At 34.3% G+C, this 22,855-nt stretch overlaps 3 protein-coding genes across 6 annotated transcripts; 2 read left to right on the forward strand and 1 right to left on the reverse strand.

Moving 5' to 3' along the window:
* The first annotated feature begins 390 nt into the window (after positions 1 to 390).
* Positions 391 to 5,927, forward strand: LOC131175343 (ABC transporter G family member 15-like). 2 transcript variants are annotated; one of them, XM_058139183.1, is made up of 10 exons: positions 391 to 928; positions 2,053 to 2,129; positions 2,564 to 3,025; positions 3,107 to 3,229; positions 3,317 to 3,382; positions 3,470 to 3,601; positions 3,953 to 4,237; positions 4,349 to 4,621; positions 4,720 to 4,827; positions 5,259 to 5,927. In XM_058139183.1, the coding sequence occupies exons 1-10, from the start codon at positions 643 to 645 to the stop codon at positions 5,613 to 5,615; spliced, it is 2,169 nt and encodes a 722-aa protein (XP_057995166.1). In that variant the 5' UTR covers positions 391 to 642; the 3' UTR covers positions 5,616 to 5,927. The 2 variants fall into 2 exon arrangements, with proteins under 2 accessions (XP_057995166.1, XP_057995167.1); XM_058139184.1 differs by lacking the exon at positions 3,317 to 3,382 and having other exon boundaries at positions 397 to 928.
* A 158-nt stretch (positions 5,928 to 6,085) lies between these two features.
* On the reverse strand, positions 6,086 to 9,572 carry LOC110666675 (protein TRAUCO). 2 transcript variants are annotated; one of them, XM_021827251.2, is made up of 3 exons: positions 8,334 to 9,572; positions 6,933 to 7,224; positions 6,086 to 6,312 (listed from the first exon to the last, which is right to left on the reverse strand). In XM_021827251.2, exons 1-2 carry the CDS (start codon positions 9,394 to 9,396, stop codon positions 6,959 to 6,961), a joined length of 1,329 nt encoding a protein of 442 aa, XP_021682943.1. In that variant the 5' UTR covers positions 9,397 to 9,572; the 3' UTR covers positions 6,086 to 6,312; positions 6,933 to 6,958. The 2 variants fall into 2 exon arrangements, with proteins under 2 accessions (XP_021682943.1, XP_021682942.1); XM_021827250.2 differs by lacking the exon at positions 6,086 to 6,312 and having other exon boundaries at positions 6,747 to 7,224.
* Positions 9,573 to 12,709: 3,137 nt separating this feature from the next.
* Positions 12,710 to 22,317, forward strand: LOC110666677 (NAD(H) kinase 1-like). Of its 2 annotated transcripts, none has more exons than XM_021827252.2 (11): positions 12,710 to 12,893; positions 13,885 to 14,053; positions 14,145 to 14,264; positions 17,721 to 17,917; positions 18,342 to 18,455; positions 18,639 to 18,733; positions 19,755 to 19,861; positions 20,318 to 20,391; positions 20,493 to 20,571; positions 20,734 to 21,041; positions 21,739 to 22,317. In XM_021827252.2, the coding sequence occupies exons 1-11, from the start codon at positions 12,867 to 12,869 to the stop codon at positions 22,045 to 22,047; spliced, it is 1,599 nt and encodes a 532-aa protein (XP_021682944.2). In that variant the 5' UTR covers positions 12,710 to 12,866; the 3' UTR covers positions 22,048 to 22,317. The 2 variants fall into 2 exon arrangements, with proteins under 2 accessions (XP_021682944.2, XP_057995296.1); XM_058139313.1 differs by having other exon boundaries at positions 21,719 to 21,954.
* Positions 22,318 to 22,855: the final 538 nt, after the last annotated feature.

A 22,855-nucleotide genomic window follows, 5' to 3' on the forward strand; every position in this document is an offset into this window, starting at 1 on the left:
AAAAATAATTATAATTAATTTTTATTTTAAAATTATAAAATTACTTTCCTCATGAAGTTTCTTTAATAACACCATTTGAATGAACCCTATGGAAGGAAGAATTATAACCAGAAAAGGGCCAACCATGGACTTTGAGGCAATAGACCATAGACCTTTCTTCAAATCATCAACTTTTTAATTTAAATATTGACTTTTTTACTCTAAAATTTTGTTTGGTATAGTTAATTATAGTCTAAAAGATTGAATTATGGAGCTAATGATGATGTTTTGCATGGATCCCAGAAAATTGCTTGGAGTTATGGAAGTTGAGAAGAAACAATCCATTAATAAAAGCCATATGAATGAAAGAAAATGGTACCACCATTTCATATCATTCAAATGCATTAATTCCTTCACGTGCCAACTACACATGTCCATCTGTATGAGACACCCACACCGTTAACTCTCTTTCTTCTCTCTGTATCTCTTTACCATACTTATTTTATGATCTTTCATTAATTGTTAGTTGTTTGGTGTTTGTTGTCATCTCTATTCCCCAGCTCAACTAGTGCCCAATAGACTTCCTTCCCTTTCTTTTTATTTAATATATAATTCTTCTCATTCTGATAACGCCTCTGAATTCATTTCTTTCTGGTTCGGAGAATGGAGATTGAGGTGGAAAGTAGTAGTAATAGCAACAATGGTGGCGGTGCTGGTGATACTAGCAGCTATAGCACTTGCCAAAGTAATGCAGTCTCCTCAGTCGGTGGAGAGGAGAGAGGTACATATGTGGTGTGGGAGAATCTGACTGTGGTGTTGCCAAATTTTGGGCATGGTCCAACCAAAAGGTTGCTTCAAGGGCTTAGTGGGTGTGCTGAGCCTGGAAGAATCATGGCTATTATGGGTCCTTCTGGGTCTGGAAAATCCACACTTCTTGATTCGCTAGCAGGTATATATGGTTTCCTTTTGTCTCTTCCACGCAAAAATGTTTGAGTTTTTGGAAAAAAATTGGTTGCTCATTCAATGAGTAAATAATTTTTAAGTTTCTCTTGGATCATGTTCTTGCAATCTATTACTGATTATGGGCATTTTTAAAAAAAATTCAGGTTTGAAAGTTTAATTTGGCCTCAAATTTGTACTACTTAGCCTGTTTTTATCAACAAAATTAGCTCAACCCAGAATAAATCCAATTGAATCCCACTAACATTTGAAATGGAAAAGTTCAGGAACAGAGAGAGGATCCCTCATGGTGTGTTTAGGTAATTTGATTTTATACTGCATCATTTTGAAGGACAGGTATGGTGATATGTGATATTGCCAGTTAGAATTATATTCGACAACCAGTAGGTCATTACCAGTTGATATTATCCCAAATGGCCCACTAAATTTATGATGCAACTTTTTTTGGCATATTCAGCAGAAATTGACCAGGATAGCAAAATTTATTTACTTGCAAGATAACTGATTAATGCTATGGGTCAAGCAGGGACCACAGAGATGGCCTCCTCCGATCCCTTTGTAGGAGTGAGGACTTGGAAGTATAGTTTCAATCCCATTTTCCCTTCCCTTTCAGTTTATAATTCTCAAGTTTACAAGGGCATACCATATGTTTTTTTTAGCAGGGGATTGAGGTAGTAGAGACTTAAACTTGGATTTGTCAGCTAAGTTATATGCCTTTAACTATGGGACCAAGCTAAGCTTGACTTTTCAACAAAATTTTGCACCTCTAAATTTAGACAGTTCTGGCTGACTTTTCAATTTATTTTTGTCAAACGTTGTTGCTTTCACGAAGTTGGATTGGCATTATGCATCAATTGGTCTTCAGGGAAGGGGGAAAAAAAACTGTAATTGCTAATGGCAGTGCCAAGATTTCTGGTTCTTGAGATGTAATTATCCAGTTCTTTTACTTAGATTTATTAGCCAGTGATATTTTAGAGTAAGATGGTATTATTTTGGTTGTAATTCCTACGTGTTGGGTTTCAAGACTATGCTTTTCTTTTTCTGACGTTGCTAGTTCTATGAATGTTGCCTGGCATACATTTTTCACTAATTGCATTCTTCATTTTTCTACAGGTAGACTCTCAAGAAATGTGATAATGACTGGAAATGTTCTTTTTAATGGGAAGAAGAGGAGGTTGGGGTCTGGCGTCGTAAGTACCATCTAAAGAAAATGCAATTTTAACTGATTCAGAATTTATTCAAATGTGAAATTTTATTGGTTGCAAGCTGAAAAGATTGTAGAAAATTTATCAGTTCTCTTATAGCTCTATCGTTTTCATACGAGTCATGCACATGAAATTAAAATTCAAATGCTGATGGATGATTGAGCTATATTTATGTTCCTATGCATCTGTCAACTTCTGGTTTCCCACTACTTTAAATGAAATATTGGAATCATTGAGTTCTTGTTCATTAAAAATTTTGTGCCCAAAAAAATCTAAATGTAAGTATGAGAATATGGTGAAAACCTTTCAGCAAAATGAATCCAATAACAATGAAATCAAGGTCTCTTACTGATATCAGAAGTGTGACTTGAGCTCAACTGAACGTATTTATCACATATTTTTCTTCTGTTGAATTTCAGGCTTATGTGACACAAGAGGACGTATTATTAGGAACTCTTACAGTAAGAGAAACCATTACTTATTCAGCAAATTTGAGGTTTCCAACTACCATGACCAAAGAAGAGATTTCTGATGTTGTAGAAGGAACAATCATGGAAATGGGTCTCCAAGACTGTGCTGATAGGCTGATTGGAAACTGGCATTTAAGAGGCATTAGTGGTGGTGAAAAGAAGAGACTAAGTATTGCCCTAGAAATCCTCACAAGGCCACGTCTATTGTTTCTTGATGAACCTACAAGTGGCCTTGACAGTGCATCAGCTTTCTTTGTCATTCAAACTCTTAGAAATATAGCTCGCGATGGAAGGACAGTTATCTCTTCAATTCACCAGCCAAGCAGTGAAGTTTTTGCACTCTTTGATGATCTGTTTTTACTATCTGGAGGTGAAACTGTTTACTTTGGAGAAACAAAGATGGCAGTAGAGGTATGATACAGTTCATGTTTAAAGGCAAACCCTCATTCATTGCAAATTTGCAATATCTAATTCTAGTGTTGATTTTTACAGTTCTTTGCTGAAGCTGGTTTTCCATGTCCAAGGAAAAGAAATCCATCTGATCACTTCCTACGTTGTATAAATTCAGACTTTGATGCTGTAACAACAACACTGAAGGGATCTCAAAGAACTCGTGTATGTATCAGTTCCAAGCAAAGTTTTTTAGTTGATATTTGATTAGCAACTCTTTTCGCTAGTTTCAATTTACCAAATTCAATTTAGATTGGGAGGCTACCACTATTGTGCTCTCACTCGCACTCGCACATGTCCAAGCCTATGGATGCTTTGGTTCGCCACCTAAGCCTTTAAATCACTTTTTGTTTGTTTTTACCATGTACCACTTTTGTAAATATAACCTGTCTGTCTTAATTATAGGATGTCCCAACAACATCGGATCCTTTGATGAATATGGCAACAGCAGAGATCAAAGCAAGGCTAGTTGAGAAGTATAGGCGCTCAAACTACGCAAGAATGGCAAAAGATAGGATCAAAGAAATATCAGCCGTTGTAAGCAAAATCTAAAAATTTTCTGATATTTAAATGCTTCCTGGATGGACGCTATTTTATAATACTGCTGTTCTCTGTCATCTTTTCATGCTTGCTTTTGACACCCAAAAATGTTAGATGTTCTTTAGCCTGCACTGTTTTGCAATAGTAAAAGTTCTGAGAAACATAAGTTTCTCTTCCAACAAGTTTCAGGTTTGTTGGCTTCCTGCAGCATGACAAGTAATACTGAATTTGACCATATTAAATGATACACTCTAAGAGAAACAAAATTCTATAACATTGTTGGTGAGAGAACATGTTAAGCTACAGTCCTTACGAAAAACCATAACACTGGCTTGAAACATCATGCAGGAAGGGCTTGAAATTGAAACAGAAAGTGAGAGTCAGGCAAATAGGTGGAAGCAACTTTCAACATTGACCAGAAGATCGTTTCTGAACATGTCCAGAGATGTGGGATATTACTGGGCAAGGATAGCAATCTACATAATTGTTTCTATTTGTGTTGGTACCATCTACTATGATGTTGGATATGGCTATACTGCAATCTTGGCTAGGGTAGCCTGTGGTGGATTTATAACAGGCTTCATGACATTTATGTCTATTGGAGGCTTTCCCTCCTTCATTGAAGAAATGAAGGTCGTGATCTCATTTATATATAATCTGATTTTGAACAAAATAGAAACTCGTGATTGTGACATAAACCCGTTATTTTTGAGATACTGATCTTGTTCTTTTCTAATAAATCAGATCTTTTATAGAGAAAAGCTTAATGGGTACTATGGAGTTACAGTGTTTATCCTGTCCAACTACTTATCTTCTTTCCCATTCTTGGTTGCCATTGCACTTGCCAGCGGGACTATATGTTTTTACTTGGTGAAATTTCGATCGGGGTTTTCTCATTATGCATTTTTCTGTCTCAATATCTTTGCCTGCATTTCTGTTATAGAGAGCCTGATGATGGTTGTAGCTTCATTGGTTCCCAATTTCTTAATGGGACTTGTTACTGGTGCTGGTATAATTGTAAGATCAAGATACTTCCAAACTTTTTTAAGCTTACTTTATTATTTCATCACCTGATTATATCTAAACATAATCTTAACTTTTTGTCATTCACGCAGGGAATCATGATGATGACCTCTGGCTTCTTTCGGTTGCTGCCTGATCTTCCCAAGCCATTCTGGCGCTACCCGGTTTCGTACATCAATTATGGAGCATGGGGACTGCAGGTAATTCGAATAAGTGCATATCTAGGTGGGGTTGTTGATTAATGTGTTTCCAGATATGGAATTTAGATTAGGACAAAGGAAAATTTTTTCATCCTACATAAGCTCAGATTCATTGATTGAGATAAAAATTGCAAAGTTAGTCTCAAGTTTGAGCGATAACCTGCACATAGTGGTTTAAAAAGTTCAGAAACCTTCTTAAAGCTACTCAGGGTTGCAAGCAAAAGCATTGCAAGAACCACTAACAACAATAAAGATATGATATTTGATGACACAGAAGAGGGATGAGGATGCTTTAGTCTATCTATAGTTGTAAGTGTAGCAAAAGCCTACCGTAGAATAAGTTTAGAAGCAGGATTTAAAATTAAAAAATAAAAAAGGTCACCGATCACATTTAAGTTTTTAAATTAATTGCAATTGCTTTGAAAATGCAGGGTGGCTACAAGAATGATTTCCTTGGCCTTGAGTTTGAACCTCTATTGCCTGGGGAACCTAAACTCTCTGGGGAATTTATTGTGACAAATGTGTTTGGAGTTCCTCTAGATCATTCAAAGTGGTGGGACTTATCTGTTATATTTCTCATTCTCATATGTTATCGAGTTCTATTCTTTGTGGTTCTCAAGTTCAAGGAGAGAGCTTCACCAATTGTGAAGGATCTTTATTCAAAGAGAACTTTGCAAAAACTAGAAAAAAGGCCTTCCTTCAGGAAGATGCCGTCTTCTGCTTCCACGAGGCACGAAACTCTCCATTCTCTAGCTTCTCAAGAGGGTCTAAACTCTCCACTCCACTAGAAGCCCCGAAAAGAAAAGCTATGGTGGTGGTAATGTCATCACAGTGCAATATAACATATGTATATTTAGTAGTTATTGTTCATACAGAAACAGAAATCTTGTTATACTGGGTTTAGAAAGATATTCTTTCTAATTGAGATGATGATAGTACCATAGATGGGACATTAACCAATTTGTACTCACAGTACTAGCCTATGCATGGCTAGCTTTTTCTGTTTTAGTGGATTTACAGGATTCAAAAAAAAAAAAAGACAGACTAGAATGCCTTGTTTCCAACTAAAAATATAGTGATTTTTGCCCTAGTTTCCTTCATATATGATGAGATAACATTACATATCAACTAAAAGTTGAGGTAGTTAACGAAATAATTCAAAAATATAAGTAAAAAGTTAGTTTAATTTAATTTATAATAAGAAAGAAATTTGTCAATATATAGAGACCCTACTTCTATAGGCATAGGACTGAAAATGTATTTTAAATAGGATCCATAAATAAATACAAGAATTTTGCTCCTTGCATGACAAAGGATGTGTAACAATGTGCATACAAACAATTAACTATAGTTCATGAAAAATTTCTCTAAACTAGATTTATGTGAAGCAAACTTTCATATTGAAGTAATAGAACAAACCTGACTGTTTTCCTCAGTCAATCCATCTATTCATCTACCCCTGTTCTCTATCAATTCAAATAAGACCTATCAACAGAAAAAAGGTTCATCAGATAACAAGTACTGAAGGGGAACTATCCTACTCATTTCTCAGAAGGGAGAAAGGAACAAAATGCAAGCAATTAACGCCAAATGTGTGTGAGTTGTGATTACTTTCCACCGTTATGAAACTAGGAAAAAATGAACCTACATTCGGTGCTCTGTTCTGCCAACCAGAATGAAGACAATACAATGGCCATTCTTGAGGTGAGGCGAAGATGAAATGCATTCATCATCTTCTAACAAAAACAAAAGACCGTACTGAAATGGTAATATAAGAACAGCAAGTAAAAGGGAAACTTGTACAATATATCTGGCTCGTAAAGAAGAACTCTGGAAAGGAATTATACTAAAAAGGTTCAGTATAAAAATGGATATCAATTAGCTAAGTGTCTCACACTCTCATCAATAAATACCAGAAATCAAAATCAAGAAATAGTATTGAGAGGTCATCAGGCTCACGCACCAAAGTTACATTGCAAACAGAGAAAATAAGCTTTTTTTTTCTCTTTCAAAGAAAATCTGAGTTCACAAATCAAATTAATTCATCTGTCACTTCTAATTTAACAGTAACTAAAATTACAAATAGAATTTAAGCTTGGATTGACCTTCCACTCCGCTGATAATAAGATTACTAATGTTTGTTCTCATTCATCGTGCTGTTTTCAATTCGGTTGTCAAACCCATGATAAGGAACTTCAAACATGGGCCTAGGAATTGGACGCCCACCAAAATCCTCTGGAAATAATTCAAAATCTGGGCCGAAGTTAAACTTGACCACACAATTTGGTTGATTTGGAAGGGTATACATTGAAGCAGCAGGGTAGTAACGACCACCAAACAAATCCTTGAAAGCAATGCCTTGACAAACCCCATTTTTGAAGAAAGATATCTCACTTCCTGCATGGAAGAACAATATTTTCTTCAAGAAGTAAATCATGACATCCAAATATGAAGCACAAATTACAAAGAAGCTTCCCTAATTTAGAGAAAGGACCAACCATGCTTGCTAATAAAATTCAACAAATATTCATCTACCACACAGAATGTTGAATACATTTCATCAGCATATTGGTGATGGCTGCAACTTTATACTCAAGCAAGATAAGGCTCCTCAGCTACATGCTCCAATATACAAGTGAAATAGAAGCACAACTAGGCTTCATATGCAAAAGTGGCAAAGATCATAAAAAAGTTCTAAAGATGAAAGGGCCCTGATGAAGGTAGAACAGGCCATATTCAAACGAAATTACTTCTTCAAGATTGAAAGATTTAGTGTTCCTGTGCTGCTGAAGCTTATACTGAGTAGAATTCTAGCTATTGGAAAGGGAACAAAAAAAGATTGACTGTAACCACTAAACTTAAAGCAACATAATCATTCAATTAAGATTAGCTCCAACACCCTTGTGAAAGGATCAAAGGACTGATCGCCTTCACTAGCTAGTAGCTAAGCAGTAGATAATTTCAGTGTTATGAGCACGGCCAAATTTCACCTAAATAAAAGACAGTGCATGGTCTGAAAAGGCCAAGCCACTGCAAAGCCAAAAGAAAATCTTGATCAAATCATGCCAAGTTCTTGCCTGCCCAACTAGGTGATGAATCTCAGACATTATGAATGTGTTGCATGGAAAATCATGCCAAATTGGAGAACTTTTACAATAATGCCAGCGTCAAAGAGTAAACATCTCAGAAGGCTGTCATCCCTAACTATCCCATGATGAGTAAAAATTATCAGAGTACTACGCTAAGTCCTAGATGTTCCCATTCAACTTTAAAAAAAAAAGTCTGCAATACCATCAACCCACTTAAAGTACTCAATGACAGCATCATCAACGACATTAATGAGGAATAAGAAAACGGCTCAAGAAAATGATAACATAATCATTTCGCAGCAAAGACTCCAGCTTCAAATGTAAGCACTTGCTTCACAAATTATATAACAAAGTACAGGCAGAACTAAAACAAAACAAATGACAAAATATATGAAACAACAACCAAAAAAAACTCACCAGATATGATTTTAGGAGGATCCTCCTTAGCATCTGGAGCACACACATACCTCTGCCCTTTATACCAAACCAAATGAGGTGGCTTAGGAGCATATAATGAACCCTCTGGCAAATTAATGTAAAACCCAATAACGTCGCCTTCCTTATACCCTTCCTCCCCGTACTTCTCTCTCAATGCCTTGTGCACTTTACTCCCATCAACATCTCTATACCCAAAACTATTACCATCGTACCCAACTGGCGCCTGCAGGTCCCCTTTCTCCGTAGACCACCCAAGACGAGTGTGCCCCGTCTCTCCCAAGCTCGCCAGTTTAATCTCAAAGTACCAAGCGCCTTCACAAACACCTCTGGTAGCTCTCACCATTCTATACCCTTTCGTACTTCCAGCACTCAATCTATCTTCACTCAACTCTACTTTCTCAGCTTTGTATACTTTGGACAAGCAAATTTTCATATCTGGAGTATCGTCACTTTTATCTGGGAACCTGGGGACCGGGGTAATCAACACTGTATCTTCAGCAGGAGCATTTTGGGGATTAGGCTTGGTTTTCTTCTTGCCTTTGCGAGTAGATCTCGTTACCCACACATTGTTGTTGCTTTTTTTCTTGGATTTCTTTTTCGCCGTGGCTTGTGCCGCCGTCGGAGTCTTCGTTCCGTTGGATACATTATTGCCGTTGCTGTTATCGTCAATTGTTGCGGGTTCTTCTTCTCGTTGCTGCAGTGTCAAAGACGAGAGTTGTTTTTGCTTTTTGGGAGGTGGGTCTTCATCTTCATCGTCATCCTCATCTTCTTCTTCCTCAATGTCTTCATGTTTGGGGGATTTGAGGGTGGGTTTCTCGGTGTCGTTAGAAGTGGTTGGGTCCGACTCAGATAGGCCAGATACAAATGGCTCTTGCTGTTTAGTGGAGTCCCCGTTTTGAGAGGTTTCGGTGTCGTTAAGTGGTTGTTCTGCATCGTTGGGGTGATCAGCATCGGCAAGTTCAATGGTGGGGCGGTCGAGGTGATTGGTGGGTTCTTCTTCGTCATCTTCTTCTTCCTTGTAGGCGGCTTGAAGGGAGTCCATGAGAAGGCGTTTAGTTATGGGTTTTGAATCTTTTGATTGATAAAGATGCGAAATTGCAAGTATATCCGAGGTTTAGAAGAGATTGAGACTGATAGATTACAGAGAGAGAGAGAGAGAGATGGGGAGAAGTAATTCCCAATTTCTCAGGAAGAAGAATAGAAATAAACATTGGTTTAGGAATTGGCCTTGGAGAAGATAATGGGCTTGTTTTAGATTTCTAGTTAATAGAGCCTAAGCCCATTAAATTTCTAAATTGCAAATTCTTAATTGCCACTAAACCAACTTGCAGCCCATTGGGAAGTTTGATAGAGCCCATTGGGAATTAATTTTAACCTATTTAGAATTATATTTTTAAAGAATTTAAATTTTTTATTTAATTGTTTTAAATTTTCATAATTAAAATATGTCAAAATTTTAACTTAATATCAGTTTTTTAATACTCTCTACTCTAAGAAGTATCTATAAAAATCATGTAATTTAACATCAATTTAACGTTGTGGGTAGAGATGTTATTGAGAAAAATGTTTTTTTAAAATATATTAATTTAATAATATTAAAAAATAATTTAAAATTAAAATTAATAAATTTTAATTATAAAACTATTAAAGTAATTTTTTAATTTTTTTGATGTTATTTAAAAAAAAAAAATTTAACGCTCCAATTACACTACGAAATTACAATATCAAATGGTCACGTAGTTCATAAATTTCTTGATTGACCAGCAAGCAAAATGTGCAAGACAACACAGCCTGCCATTGCCAAAGTCTAAGGTCTTTAAAAAGTTAAAAAGAAAGTCAAGTCTCCTTGGTCTTTCTTTATTCTCATCGCATAAACGCGTTTACTTCTCTCTTTTCTTTTTTTCTTCATCTTCTTATTCTACTTCTACATAAGACTTTCCATTTTCTAACTTAAAATCACAAAAAAAAACTCTAATAATAATTTCAAATCTTGCCAATTTTGAAAATTTTTTTAATGATAATTATCATTGAAACTAATTAATGGGAAAAATAAAATTATAAAGGTTAGGTGTTGGAGTTAAGCATTACATTTTTTTAAAGCTTATTCAATATTAAGTTGTGACATAATAATATCCAAAAGTATTAGATTCTCACTTTTAAAAGCTGTGAAATAGTCAATGTCACATATCAAATTACCAACTCACCTCCCCCACTAAAGCCTAGTGATGACCACTGGTTTGATTCGAGTTGATTTTGGATTGTAATCTACAATTTTATTTCAAGGGTCAATAGATTTGAAAACACCCCAACCCCATATGGGTTTTCTCAATTTCGATTTTAATAAAATTTAATAATTGAATATTTTTAAAAAAATTTAATTATTTCTCAATTCAATTTAATTTCAAATTAATTTTATTTTTTATTTTAAATTAAATTAATCTAATTTTAATTCTAAATTAGATTGTAGCTGGGTCTTCTAGTGTGCCATCCAAAATAATTGGAAACACTTTTACTCAAACTTTTACACATTAATAGCTCTTTGGTATCCCCAATTAGATTGTGAAACATGTCTTAGAAAAGTGTAGCTCCAAAAAGTTTGTCAATATTTCATTTTCATCAACAACCCACTTTTGAGTCTCTCTCAAAATTTTTAGAAGGTCAAGCAAAAGAAGATAACTAGTGGGAAAATGTTTAATTTTTCCTCAACATCAATTTTTTTTAATTTCTTGTATTAATAATAATTTTGATGTAATTTCAAAGTACAATAAAATGACAAAAATTTTGCAATGTTACTTTCATTGAGGAAAAAGAAAATAATGATTGAGATATTTTTGAACACATTAGTGGTTGAGATTGAACCCAAGCTTAGAAGAAAACTAATCAGAATTATGTTTATGTATTGCATGATTAATATTTTTTCTTATTGATAAGTTGATTGAATTCATGCTTTATAATATTAACAAAAAATTAAGAACTCTAATTAAATATTAAAAAAACTAAGAACTCAACTTCAATATAAGTTTTTTTAATAAAATTGTATATAAAACGCTTTCAATGAATTTATTATTTTAATTTACAATAATCGAATACTCGATATTAATTATTTATCATTATATTAATTTTATTGATATAAATATTAATTATTAATAATATAAAATATATAAAAATAAATTAAATATTTATATATAATTAAAAAATATTTTAATTTAATAATATTAAAATTATTTTCTTCATCGCAAAGTTTGGAAATTTTGTCTCAAGTGGAGATAATTATATAAAAAAAAAAATCGAAAATCGAATGGTGGATCTTTCTTCCCATTGGACTGTTACCGGCCACATATGACGGCTAAAATCAAAAAGCAAGTATGAATGGTCAAAGTCCACGAAAAGCCTCCAAATTTGCCCGACTCTTTTGAATGCGGCAGAAAGTCAACTTGCAGTTGGCACCAATCATTTTCAATTTATTTGAATGCTCACTTGTCGTCCCATCCCATAGTCAGCAACCAATGTTTGATAAACACGTAAGAATCCCAACGCAGGAGCATCCTCCCATGTGTATGCATCCGACATATTAATATTTTCCCATTCCAATTAAAGTAATTGATGTTTTTTTCCTTTTTAGTAATAAAATGTCTTTTTCCTTTCTTATTTTTAAAACAAATTCACATTAATAAAGATTTCGATTGATATTGTAATAAAAGGCAATTATTTTTAAATATTATTCTAAAAATATTTTAAAATTTTTATAATTAAAATATATTAAATTTAATTTTAAACAAATCTTTTTCATTATCATAATCTTTTTAATATTTTTAGAAATACCAAAAATACAGAAAGCGATTTTTAGGTATTCAATGCTTTGTTTAATCATCAAGTGTGCCTCTTGATTATTAGTCATGAAATTAGTTGTATAGATTAAAAGAAACATTTTTTTCAAGTCTCAAATTATGAATTTGGAAAAACATGTTGTCTACATTAAGTATGACTAATTATATTGAATTTAATAGCCAATTGAAATTTTTTTTTTAATTAATTTAAAGTGATACTAAAGTATACAATGTACTTTGGACATATTTTTACAAGGACATAAATGGAATTTAAGAAAAAAAAGAAATAATCTGCAATAAATTAATGATATTATTTGTACACAATCTTCAAAAGTTTATTCATTAAAACCTTTATTGGTGATTCTATTTTAATATTAAATTAAAATTAATATCAATAAATATTTTAGTACGATAGAAAATTACAAAAAGAGACAGTAGCCTTACGACGCGCCACGCGTTATGTGGGGCCTACCCAAATCTCTCTTTGCTTCTGAATCCTCATATATTTATGAGCGAATAATCTTATAAATCCATCTCTCCAACTCTCCTTCCCTCTCTCTCTAGATATGACTTTCAACTTCCAACTACTCTGATGCCCTTCTTATTTCATGTGCATCATCTGTATCGCCTTATGAGATAATCTGCTTCTCTCTGTATCGTCTTCTTCAATTACTCACTTTCACTCATGGCTCCTAGCAAGCTCAATTCCACTGTATTCAATCATTCTCTTTCTATATATGTTTGCATGCGAGCTTTTCTGCTTTTTCTTTTTATTCTTCTCATTTATGTCTCAGGTCTCGATTTTTATGGTTTCTTGGCTTTTAATGTTACTGATCATGAGTTTTGGATCTGTTTTGTAATTTTATGATTGTTTTCACTACCTCAGAATTGTTGCTACTAGTGTCAGTTGGGCATTTTCTGCGTTTTGAATGATTTATGCACTTGGGTTATTCAATTCAGTTTCATTTATGCAATTTAGAGATAGTGCCACCTGGGAAGTCCAATGCGATGGTTTTTGTGTGACTTGGAATCTCTGTTTGTTGAAGTATTTGCTGGGAAACTTTCAAAAGTTGTGATGGATCAAAATTGTTAGAATGGTGAAGTGGGAAAGTTATATCCTTTATAGAATTTTAGGCTCAGATTTTGGTTGATAAGCGGATTTTGTTTATGAAACATGTTACTTCTTTCCTTGGTGATCATGATGGAGAGAAATTGTTGTTTTTATCTTGTTGATTCAATGCTTTTATATTTATTCCTCAAATGCTATGGGTCTTCCTTGAGTTCCACAAGTCCACCATCTCAATTGCAAAAATGATTGAAAGCCTAGTAGGTGACCTTTTTGAGCTTCAGGTTCTGAATTTGGTATGATTTTGAAGGTTTATTTTTTTACTGTTATAAGTTTATTCAGAAATTCCCGTGTATTTAATACTATGAATCATGAATATTTAAGTGATTGAATGTAATGGGTAAATGATGAACTAGGACATTGTTTGTTTAGCATAGTTTTTCTTTTTAGTGCTTCTCAATCTTGCATGAATAGTATGCATTTTTATTTTCTTTTCCCTACCCCCACCGTCTTTCCCTCTTCCCAGTAACTTTATTTAGCCTTCTTCTTCCTCCATTTCCTGATGGCCAGTCATGTATTCGTTCTCCTTGGTTAAATGACTAGTATATTATGATAATTTATACTTTCTGTTTGATAGGATTCTTATGGAAATGGGGATGTGAGTTTTTCATGCTCACAACCAGATAATGGATTTAATGATTCACTTTCCTTCTTCCATTCTGAGAAGGCAGTTCAGGAGCTTCTTCAACAGACCCCTATTCAGGGTACTGATGACCATCTTATAGAGTTCTCAGAGGCACTAAGAAGTATGTTCGCATTTAATTCTCGAACCTACATATTCATTTACTGAAACTGCATGCTATAGGTAGAAATCTGACATCCAATTTTACACATTAGCTGTTGCAAAGGCATTAAGACGAGCTGCTGAGGGAAAAGCTTCTGCTCAAACTGAGGCTGCTGAATGGAAGCGTAGATATGAACTGGAGAGGCAACGAAACCAGCGGCTGCAGCGTAAAGGTTTCTAAGGATTGAATAAATGTTTATGAATAATAGCATATGAATTTCATGCAGTAGGTATCTCATACGTGACTACAGTGGTGCAAATTAGATATTTGAACTTCTATGATAAAAATGAAAATCTTGCTATGATTATTTATTCAACTAGTTGGAGTTTCCTGCACAAATAATTTTCATATATAGAGTTATTTTTAATCTTGTTTTGTCCTTTAATACCTTCACTGCACATTCATTTGACTTGCAGAATTATTTGGCAACTTTCTATTAATACTGACATCTTCATACTGATAGTCATAGAGGTGTTAGTGTTTTATTGCATGTGGCTGATACGTTTTACAAATTTTTGGCTTCTTATAATTTGATCTATACTTGTCATATCCTCTTATGTTCTCGATGGCTTTATTTGGAAAATGAAAAAGGGACAGTTTTGAATTCTGACACTTAAATGTGTGATTGGGATTCATTTCTCACATTAATTGTTATCATGATTTTATTGTACAAAAGTCTATGTTCTTTGCAAAGGAATTTATTTGAGCATAATTCTCTATATTTATACTTGTTTGGAAAAGAAAAGGGAAAAAGGAGAACTTTTGGAGGAAAGAGAATCATGAGGAAAGATAAGAAATCCTCCAAGGGAAAAAGAACGAGATAATCTCAAGACTAACAGAATAAGAAAAGTTGAAAACCAGTAACTCAAAATTGAAAGGGTTTCAAAAATAGCAATTCAAATTTATTCGGTAATGATGTTGAGTCATAGTTGTAGAAATGTTTGCTGTTTTGTCATGTGCCCCCCACAAGCTCAGATCTCAGTACCATTTTTCATTTCTAAATGTTGTTGGGCATACTCATTTATAATCTTCAATGGGAAACTGAATTTTTTTATCTTTCATTTAATTTAGGTTTGAAATATGCCTTATAAAAGTTGGGACATTGAAGATATTTCTTCAAATTGTTCTCCTTTGCTACTTGTTTTGCTTTATTTATTTTGACACAGATAATTCTCAACTTTTGGCCTCATATTTACTTCTCAGATCCAAAATATTTACCCCTTGTTCAAAATAAGGGGGAGATAATGGAATTGGTTTTGTAGAATTGGTTTTGTAGTCTAAGAACAAGTTTTATGCTTTTAGGCAAATGTTAGTTTTGTTTCCCTTATTTAAGTAGTGAAAAGTTGGAATTTTTTGGTTTGGTAAGCTTTCTAATCAAATTTAGACTCAGTATCATCAGATTATGGTGATTCCACCATCACGCAACAATATAGGTGAAATGCTTTGCAGTTGGTGGTTCAATTAACCCACTTTTTAAAATTAACCTTTTGAAGAAATTTAATTAGTTTAGTTAACCCACTTTTTAGGGCTTAATTGCACAAACCATCCCTGAATTTAGGGGGTCGTCCTTAAACCTTAATTTGTTAAAATAAAATCATTGAACTTAACATTTACTGTAGATAAAGTCCTCCTTACTGGAATTTGATGTGAACTCCGGTTAAATGCATACGTGGCTTTTCCAGCATGGCTTTTTTAAATAATAAAAATCCGCATGACTAATCTTCAACCATAAGTGCAACTCTACGCTCACGAAGACACAACCCAACACACCATAAGCAGAACCAGCTCCTTCATGCCTCTGCCATCTCCATTTTCTTTTTGATTATCACTTAAACACCACAAATACAAACCATGGTAAACCTAGCTTCAGTGTCATTTCTCGCAATTAAATACTAAAAACCTCATAGTACCATGCTGGATATACCCTCACCATTTCACAGCTCCCATTCCATCGCCACCATCTACTTTCGAATCCCTTGTTATAGACACTAACCCACACTATCTCTTTCTCAATCATTTGGCAACAAACCCATTTCATTTATACTTTGCTTCCCCAACAAACCCCCATACCCACAATCACTGTTGCAGCGTCGCCCCTTTTCGTCTCAGCTAGCAAGGTTGGAGCTTGAAGTCAGGGAAATCTTAACAACTATTGACAAATTTTTGGAGAAATTTCTATTCGCATGTTCTCAACTAACCCATTATCCTTGTCCCTCACAATGTCTCTCTTCAATCTGACTCACAATACGCTAACTGTTCCCTTCTATCGATACATTGCCACCACCACAGAATGCAAGCTCTACCATCGACCTCAATTTAAAGCTTTCTATTTTACGGCTTCCTCTTGGTGCTTCTACCTCTGCTTTCTATTCAAGCTATTGTAATCCTCTTGGAGATCCTTAATCTGTCAATTATACAACTACTGATTTTGTTATTTCATTCCCTTTTTGAGGTTTTCTAGGGTTAGATCTCTCTGGGTTTTTTCACTTTGGTTTGGATGTTTAGTGCCTACAAATGGAAATTTTATAAGCAGAGGAAACGTCAATGAGGGAGTTGATGACTGTAGAAGGGAGGATATCTTAAGAGAAGAGGAAGAAGAGAAATGGTGAAAGAGAGAGAAAGAGATGGAGAAGAATTTTAGATAGATAATCACCCTTGCTATCTCGGATGAAAGGGAGAAACGCGACACAATTTTTTTTATTTTTATTATTTAAAAAAGCCATGTTGGAAAGCCACATATTCATTTAACCAGATTTTACACCAGATTCCGGCAAGAAGGACTTTTTCTGCAATAAAAGTGAGGTTTAATGATTTTATTTTAACAAATTAAAGTTCAAGGACGAAAATGAAAATACTACCAAAGTTCAAGGACGGTTCGTGCAATTAACCCCACTTTTTGGTTTTATTTTTACTGTTTCCCATTGGTGGTTTGGTTTTGCAGTTTCTCTTGTCCACCCCTAATTGCTGTGCCTTTTACAAGATACAGCGCAAGGAGCAGTTTGGGGGGAGGTTGGGTTGGTTGGGGGGGGGGGGTGTGTGGGGGTATTTGGTGTGGGTGTGTGGTGGAGTGTGTAAGTTACCATATTATAATTGGCATTTGAGGAGAAACCCATCAGATTGGGTGACCCTTCTAAGCTGAAACCTCTTTAAGATGGCATTTTCCTTTCATATTTATTTCAATTCTTTGCTTTGTCCTGCAAGTTTGTTGGATAAGAATGCCTGGGCATTTGTGTAGCACTTTGGCTTTACATCAATGGGAATTTCAAGGAGATTTTGTGGAAAAGCTGAGTCCTATACTGTTCTAGAGACATAGCCTTATTTGATAATCACAACCAAGTCAAAATATCAAAACATTCCATTAAGGAATGGGAAAAAACTCTGGATTTTTAAAAAATGGTGGTTATCAAGCCTCATTTTGTCACAGTTATAGCTGTAGAAACAAAATGAAATCTGATGAATTCATTTTATGATGTAATGTCTGAATATTTGGTTTGCCTTGTGTCCTATGGTAATGATTTTTAATCTCTCTTATTTAACATTTTTGTATGCCCTGACTTCTTCATGTTCTTAAGATTTTTCAATCTGTTTTCCCCTTTTCTAAGTAGGAATTTGATGGCTTGTGCTGCAGAATATTCACCTGAGAAGCACAATGATGACTTTGATGAAAAGAGGACAGAGAACTCAACCAACCATTCTGTGCTGAGTAATCAAACAACCAAGCAATCTGAAAATTGTTGTACCAATGGGATTTGCTCTCATGAAATTCTTCAAGATGGAGAGACTAACCCTGATTCCAAGATGATCCAGAATAGGATGATGAGAAAGGTAATTTTCATATATGCCTCTCAGTTAATGAGCTACTTTGCATATGGACAATGTTTTTTGTTTAATTGCATGTATCTATATTTTTCTAGGTTCAAAGCATTACATGTTTGGATGGTTACCCACTAGTCTTGGTAATATTTATTAACATTTCTTCGGGTTCTTTATGTCCTATTTGGAACCTACAGCACATTTTTAAAAAAAAAAACTTTATTGCTTTTGTTTTTATTCGTAGCTATGTTGCTATTTTTTTTTTCTGATTATTTTAATGATGATTGTAGAAATTCATTCTTACAAATTTATAGCAAGGAACTTTGTCAATGTTTTCTCATTATGAATTAATGTAATGAATTGAGACCATCTTCATGTAGTGACAAATTAGTGACTAAAAATGCCTAATTGGATTCCATTTTGTATCCTGAGACAGGCATCTTTTAAACTTTCATGGTATTGCAAAGGTGAAAATAGTGATCAGCACAAACATGATGTTGTCTCTTTTGAAAGAGGAAACATAACAACTGCAGAGCGCAGCAGTAAACAGGTATTGCTTCTGCAAGGCTACATGTTAATTTCTTTTGTGTCTGGTTATGGTTACATATAAATACACAGAAATTTATCCAATTTATGTTGTACTGCCATCGAGAACTTCTATAATTCTGTTAGGATCAGTTCACATGGGACTCCCTCACACACGTCTGATCAAATACTACTTTTTTTGCCCCAGATTTCTTTGACGTGGGAGTCTAATCCACAGACGGTGCTTATTATGACTAAACCTAATTCAATTTCTGTTCGAATTCTGTGTGCAGATATGGTCAGGTGTGCATACTATGATTTTCTCTGTTTTTCATTTTGCAATTCTGAAATTATTTTCTCCCTTAAGCTGCTTTCTTCATTGTGCCAGATTTAATCTCTGTGACAGTTTTCAAGGCATGAAAGTTGTGGAGTGCCTTGATATAGACAATTTACTGTTGTGTCTTAACTGTTCTAAGATAATACCTTGCAATGTAGCCCATATATAGTTGTATTGTTTTCAGTTCCTTAACTAGTAGTCATTCATGCAAAATTGGTGCTGTTGACCAAAAGCTATCCTCATTTCATTCATAGGAAAGCAAACATCAAGTATTCCCCTGGCCAAAACTTGGACGCATTCATGTTGTCCTATATTACTTTTGTTCTGCTACAATCAAATAAACTTGTAGCTCTGGCAATTGTCCTTAAGGTATTCATCTGCTCCAACTTTGAGATCTAACCAAGTATTCACCAAATCAAAAGGGTCTTGTGGGGTTGGGAAGGTGGGTTGGGATACCAAATTTTGGGTGTTCATTACTGTCTTTATGGCTGGCTAAAATCTAGATGGATGAATACAATGAATTTTCAGTTTAATGGATTGCAGTTTGTATGTATACAAGATGCTATGTTTTTTTTTTTTTTTTTTTCTCTTCTAAATGATTTCCTATTGTATACTATACAAGTCAGAGATTTTAATATTATTTATCTCTTATTAGAAAATAAAAAGGAAATTACTTATGAACAGGACACTTATTGTGGAAATTTTGAATTTCTTTCCATCAAGTTTGGTAGCTGTAGAATTGTGGGTATTGGTATGCGATTTTGCTGACTATCAAACTTATCTATTGAGAATGTATACTTCTGTATTAAGTTCCTTACACTGGGAAACTATTCCGTGAATTGAATTTCAAATGTGGCTTCCTCTGTTGCATTATTGATTATCTAAATTTGGTTGGAGCTTGTTGTTTGAATTTTTGATACTACTATTTTGTCTATAAAATGTTTGCAAATTTTGATATATGCTTGATTGTTCAATGTCTATTACCAGATGGTTGAAAGAGCATAAAAGGTTAAACATTTATGTGGAACCACGTGTGAGGGGTGAACTTCTAACAGAATCATCTTACTTCAATTTTGTACAAACGTGGAAAGACGGTAGGCTGTTAATGCCCTCTTATTTTCATAAAGTTCACTGATATATGGTTGATTCAATTCAATCCATGATAACACCTTCATATTGTTGTTAATATTCTTCTATCTATCCTCAAATGTATATTGTGCAGAACATACTTCACATCCTAGACTCTTCACTCTCATTGTCACTCCTAATACTGTGTTCATTGTTTTACTTCATTTTCGTCTTTAATTTTGTTTGGTTCTGGAGGTTCAAATGTTTGATATGCTAGCTCTTTTGATAAAACTCTTCTTTGTGGAAAGATGTGAGAAGAAATTGAGATTTCTATAATTAATAATAGTGTCATTAATAACATTCTTTGGTGCGGAAAAATAAGAAGAAAAGGAAAACTATTGTTTGGGAATAGTGTATCTCTGTTAGATTTCTTGATAATGGATGTGGTTTCAGTATGTGAGGATGTAACTATTGCTTTGCAGACAAGGAAATTTCACTACTGCACACTAAAGTTGACCTTGTGGTAACTCTTGGTGGGGATGGTACTGTTCTTTGGGTATGTGCTTTCAATTTGATCGCGACTGCATTATTTTTATTATCGGTTTCTCCTGTTTTCATGCCATCAGACATGTTTTTATCTATCTTTTTTATTTACAGGCAGCATCAATGTTCAAAGGACCAGTTCCTCCCATTGTTCCTTTTTCCTTAGGTTCCCTTGGCTTTATGACACCATTTTGTATCCTTCAAGTTTTCTAATGAAGTTTCCTCAACGAAAAAGCAATTGGGAAATTGCCCATTGCTAATGTTGGCTTCTCTTTCACAGGAGTTATAATTTAATTTAAATAATTGTTACCTTTCCCATATCTGACTCCAAATTATTCTTTAACATTTTATTTAGATAGTGAGCATTACAGAGATTCCCTTGATACAATTCTTAGGGGCCCAATTAGCATAACATTGCGACACCGGTTGCAATGCCACGTTATTAGAGATGCAGCAACAAATGAGGTTGAAACTGAGGAGCCTATACTCGTTCTAAATGAGGTTACTATTGACCGTGGAATATCGTCTTTCCTCACAAATTTGGAATGCTATTGTGACAACTCATTTGTCACATGTGTGCAAGGTGATGGTTTAATTTTATCAACAACATCTGGTAGCACTGCATATTCATTGGCAGCTGGAGGATCAATGGTCCATCCACAGGTACATTGTAATAAATATAATTTCTTTGAATATCCATGTTCTGTTACATCACATAGTCCACAGATGAAGACAACAATGCTTTCTTCAGATTTAGTAGTTTGCCTCTGCTAAGATGCATGAATTATTTACATTCCTCATATAAGCTGACACCACTAACCTACCACTTTGTCAGTGGGTTAATGTGATATATAAACAAGAAACCTGCTAATAAAATTGCAGTCTAAATAGGGCATCAGGGTGGGTGAGTAGCAAAAAAATAAAAAATAAAAAATAAAATAAATAAAATAAATTTCGGATCACTATGCTAACAAGATGTGGGAAATAGCCAACTAAATGCAACTTCATCTGTTTTGGCATAGTCAGCGAAGAGTCAAATCCCTCGCATGCTGTGGACAACCTTATACTTGTATTATTGCACCATAAAATAATGAATGGTAGTATACTTTGAATCAGAGTCTCACACTTGCATCTTCTTATAGAAAGTTGAGCTATAGTAGCTTGGTCTGTTCTTTGATATCTGAACACGCAATTTTTAGCACATTCTGCAACCACAATTATTGATGCACTTTTGAAGAAGTTGTATTAATCTTTTTTAAGTTATATGCCATTATTGATTTTCTTTTACATTAGTATCAGTCATAACCTTAATATGGATATCAAATGTTGAAATTGTTCAGCGTATTTGCTGTAATTCTAGGTTCCTGGCATCCTTTTTACACCAATTTGTCCACATTCCTTATCCTTTCGGCCTCTGATATTACCTGAACATGTAACCATACGAGTGCAAGTTCCTTTCAACAGCAGAAGCTCTGCTTGGGTATCATTTGATGGCAAGGACAGGAAAAAGTTAACACCGGGTGATGCACTTGTATGCAGCATGGCGCCTTGGCCTGTGCCTACAGCATGCCAAGTTGATTCTACCAATGACTTCTTGCACAGCATCCATGAGGGCCTACACTGGAATCTGAGGAAGACCCAATCTTTTGATGGCCCTCATGATCAATAATGTTATTTCAGATAAAAGCAAGCAAATCTAACTGTAATCTGAAATATTGCATCCTAGTAGAGGGAAATATGTAAAGTTCCAAATCCAACTTATTGACTATTATCTGCAGATGATCATGAAAATTAGAGGAGGGGATGAAGTGTATGTTGTAATAACAAAATGCCTCTGAAATATATAGAACTTGATATAGCTGTTAAATGAGTAGATGCAAGAAAAGCTGCTCGTTGAATGTGTAAGTTATTCGTGGTGCCTCTTTGGCTCTTTCTAGCATTAGCAACTATCTAACTTTTTAACTTGTTTCTTTCAATGGCTGGTTAATGCAGAAGCCAAAATATTTTTGGTGACATTAAAAATTGAAGCTAAAATGACTGTCGTGGGAGACTGCATGACAATCCATTGCATTGAACATGGTCCAGTCGCTAGGCCATTATTACAATGTTTTCAGTTTTTTCACAAAAATGCAAAATACCACCCAGGTGAACTAACCTCTCCTTTCTGGCTTGTAACCTGAAAGGCAGATATACTAAATACTACTATGTTAATGGAGTTCATAATATTTCATCTGTTGAATAATGAGAGATTTTATGTATAACCCATATGGATCAATTATTTAAACTCTAAAGCTTTTCTCTTTCTTTTTGTCATTTAATAAAAATTCAGAGATCAAAAGGTAAAGTTAAAATTTCTTTACATAATTTCTCTTTGAAGATCAGCCACTGCCTAAAGGCATTGAATTATTAAATTTATGTATCAAATCATAATAAAATTTTCATATATTTTTCATTTTCAAAGTTTTATTATTTATTAT

The sequence above is a fragment of the Hevea brasiliensis genome, chromosome 17 (assembly GCF_030052815.1).
Source record: "Hevea brasiliensis isolate MT/VB/25A 57/8 chromosome 17, ASM3005281v1, whole genome shotgun sequence".
Classification (NCBI taxonomy): domain Eukaryota; kingdom Viridiplantae; phylum Streptophyta; class Magnoliopsida; order Malpighiales; family Euphorbiaceae; genus Hevea; species Hevea brasiliensis.

What these genes read in the sequence shown, in the direction of transcription:
- LOC110666677 (XM_021827252.2), top strand. Translation starts at nt 12,867, where the DNA reads ATGGCTCCTAGCAAGCTCAATTCCACT. An exon ending in CTGTGTGCAGATATGGTCAG is followed by an intron (nt 18,734 to 19,754) that starts GTGTGCATACTA and finishes GTCTATTACCAG; the next exon opens with ATGGTTGAAAGAGCATAAAA. An exon ending in GGGATGGTACTGTTCTTTGG is followed by an intron (nt 20,392 to 20,492) that starts GTATGTGCTTTC and finishes TTTTATTTACAG; the next exon opens with GCAGCATCAATGTTCAAAGG.
- LOC110666675 (XM_021827251.2), bottom strand. Translation starts at nt 9,396, where the DNA reads ATGGACTCCCTTCAAGCCGCCTACAAGGAAGAAGAAGATGACGAAGAA. An exon ending in TCCTCCTAAAATCATATCTG is followed by an intron (nt 7,225 to 8,333) that starts GTGAGTTTTTTT and finishes TCTTCCATGCAG; the next exon opens with GAAGTGAGATATCTTTCTTC.
- LOC131175343 (XM_058139183.1), top strand. Translation starts at nt 643, where the DNA reads ATGGAGATTGAGGTGGAAAGTAGTAGTAATAGCAACAATGGTGGCGGT. An exon ending in AGGGATCTCAAAGAACTCGT is followed by an intron (nt 3,230 to 3,316) that starts GTATGTATCAGT and finishes AATTCAATTTAG; the next exon opens with ATTGGGAGGCTACCACTATT. An exon ending in TTACTGGTGCTGGTATAATT is followed by an intron (nt 4,622 to 4,719) that starts GTAAGATCAAGA and finishes TCATTCACGCAG; the next exon opens with GGAATCATGATGATGACCTC.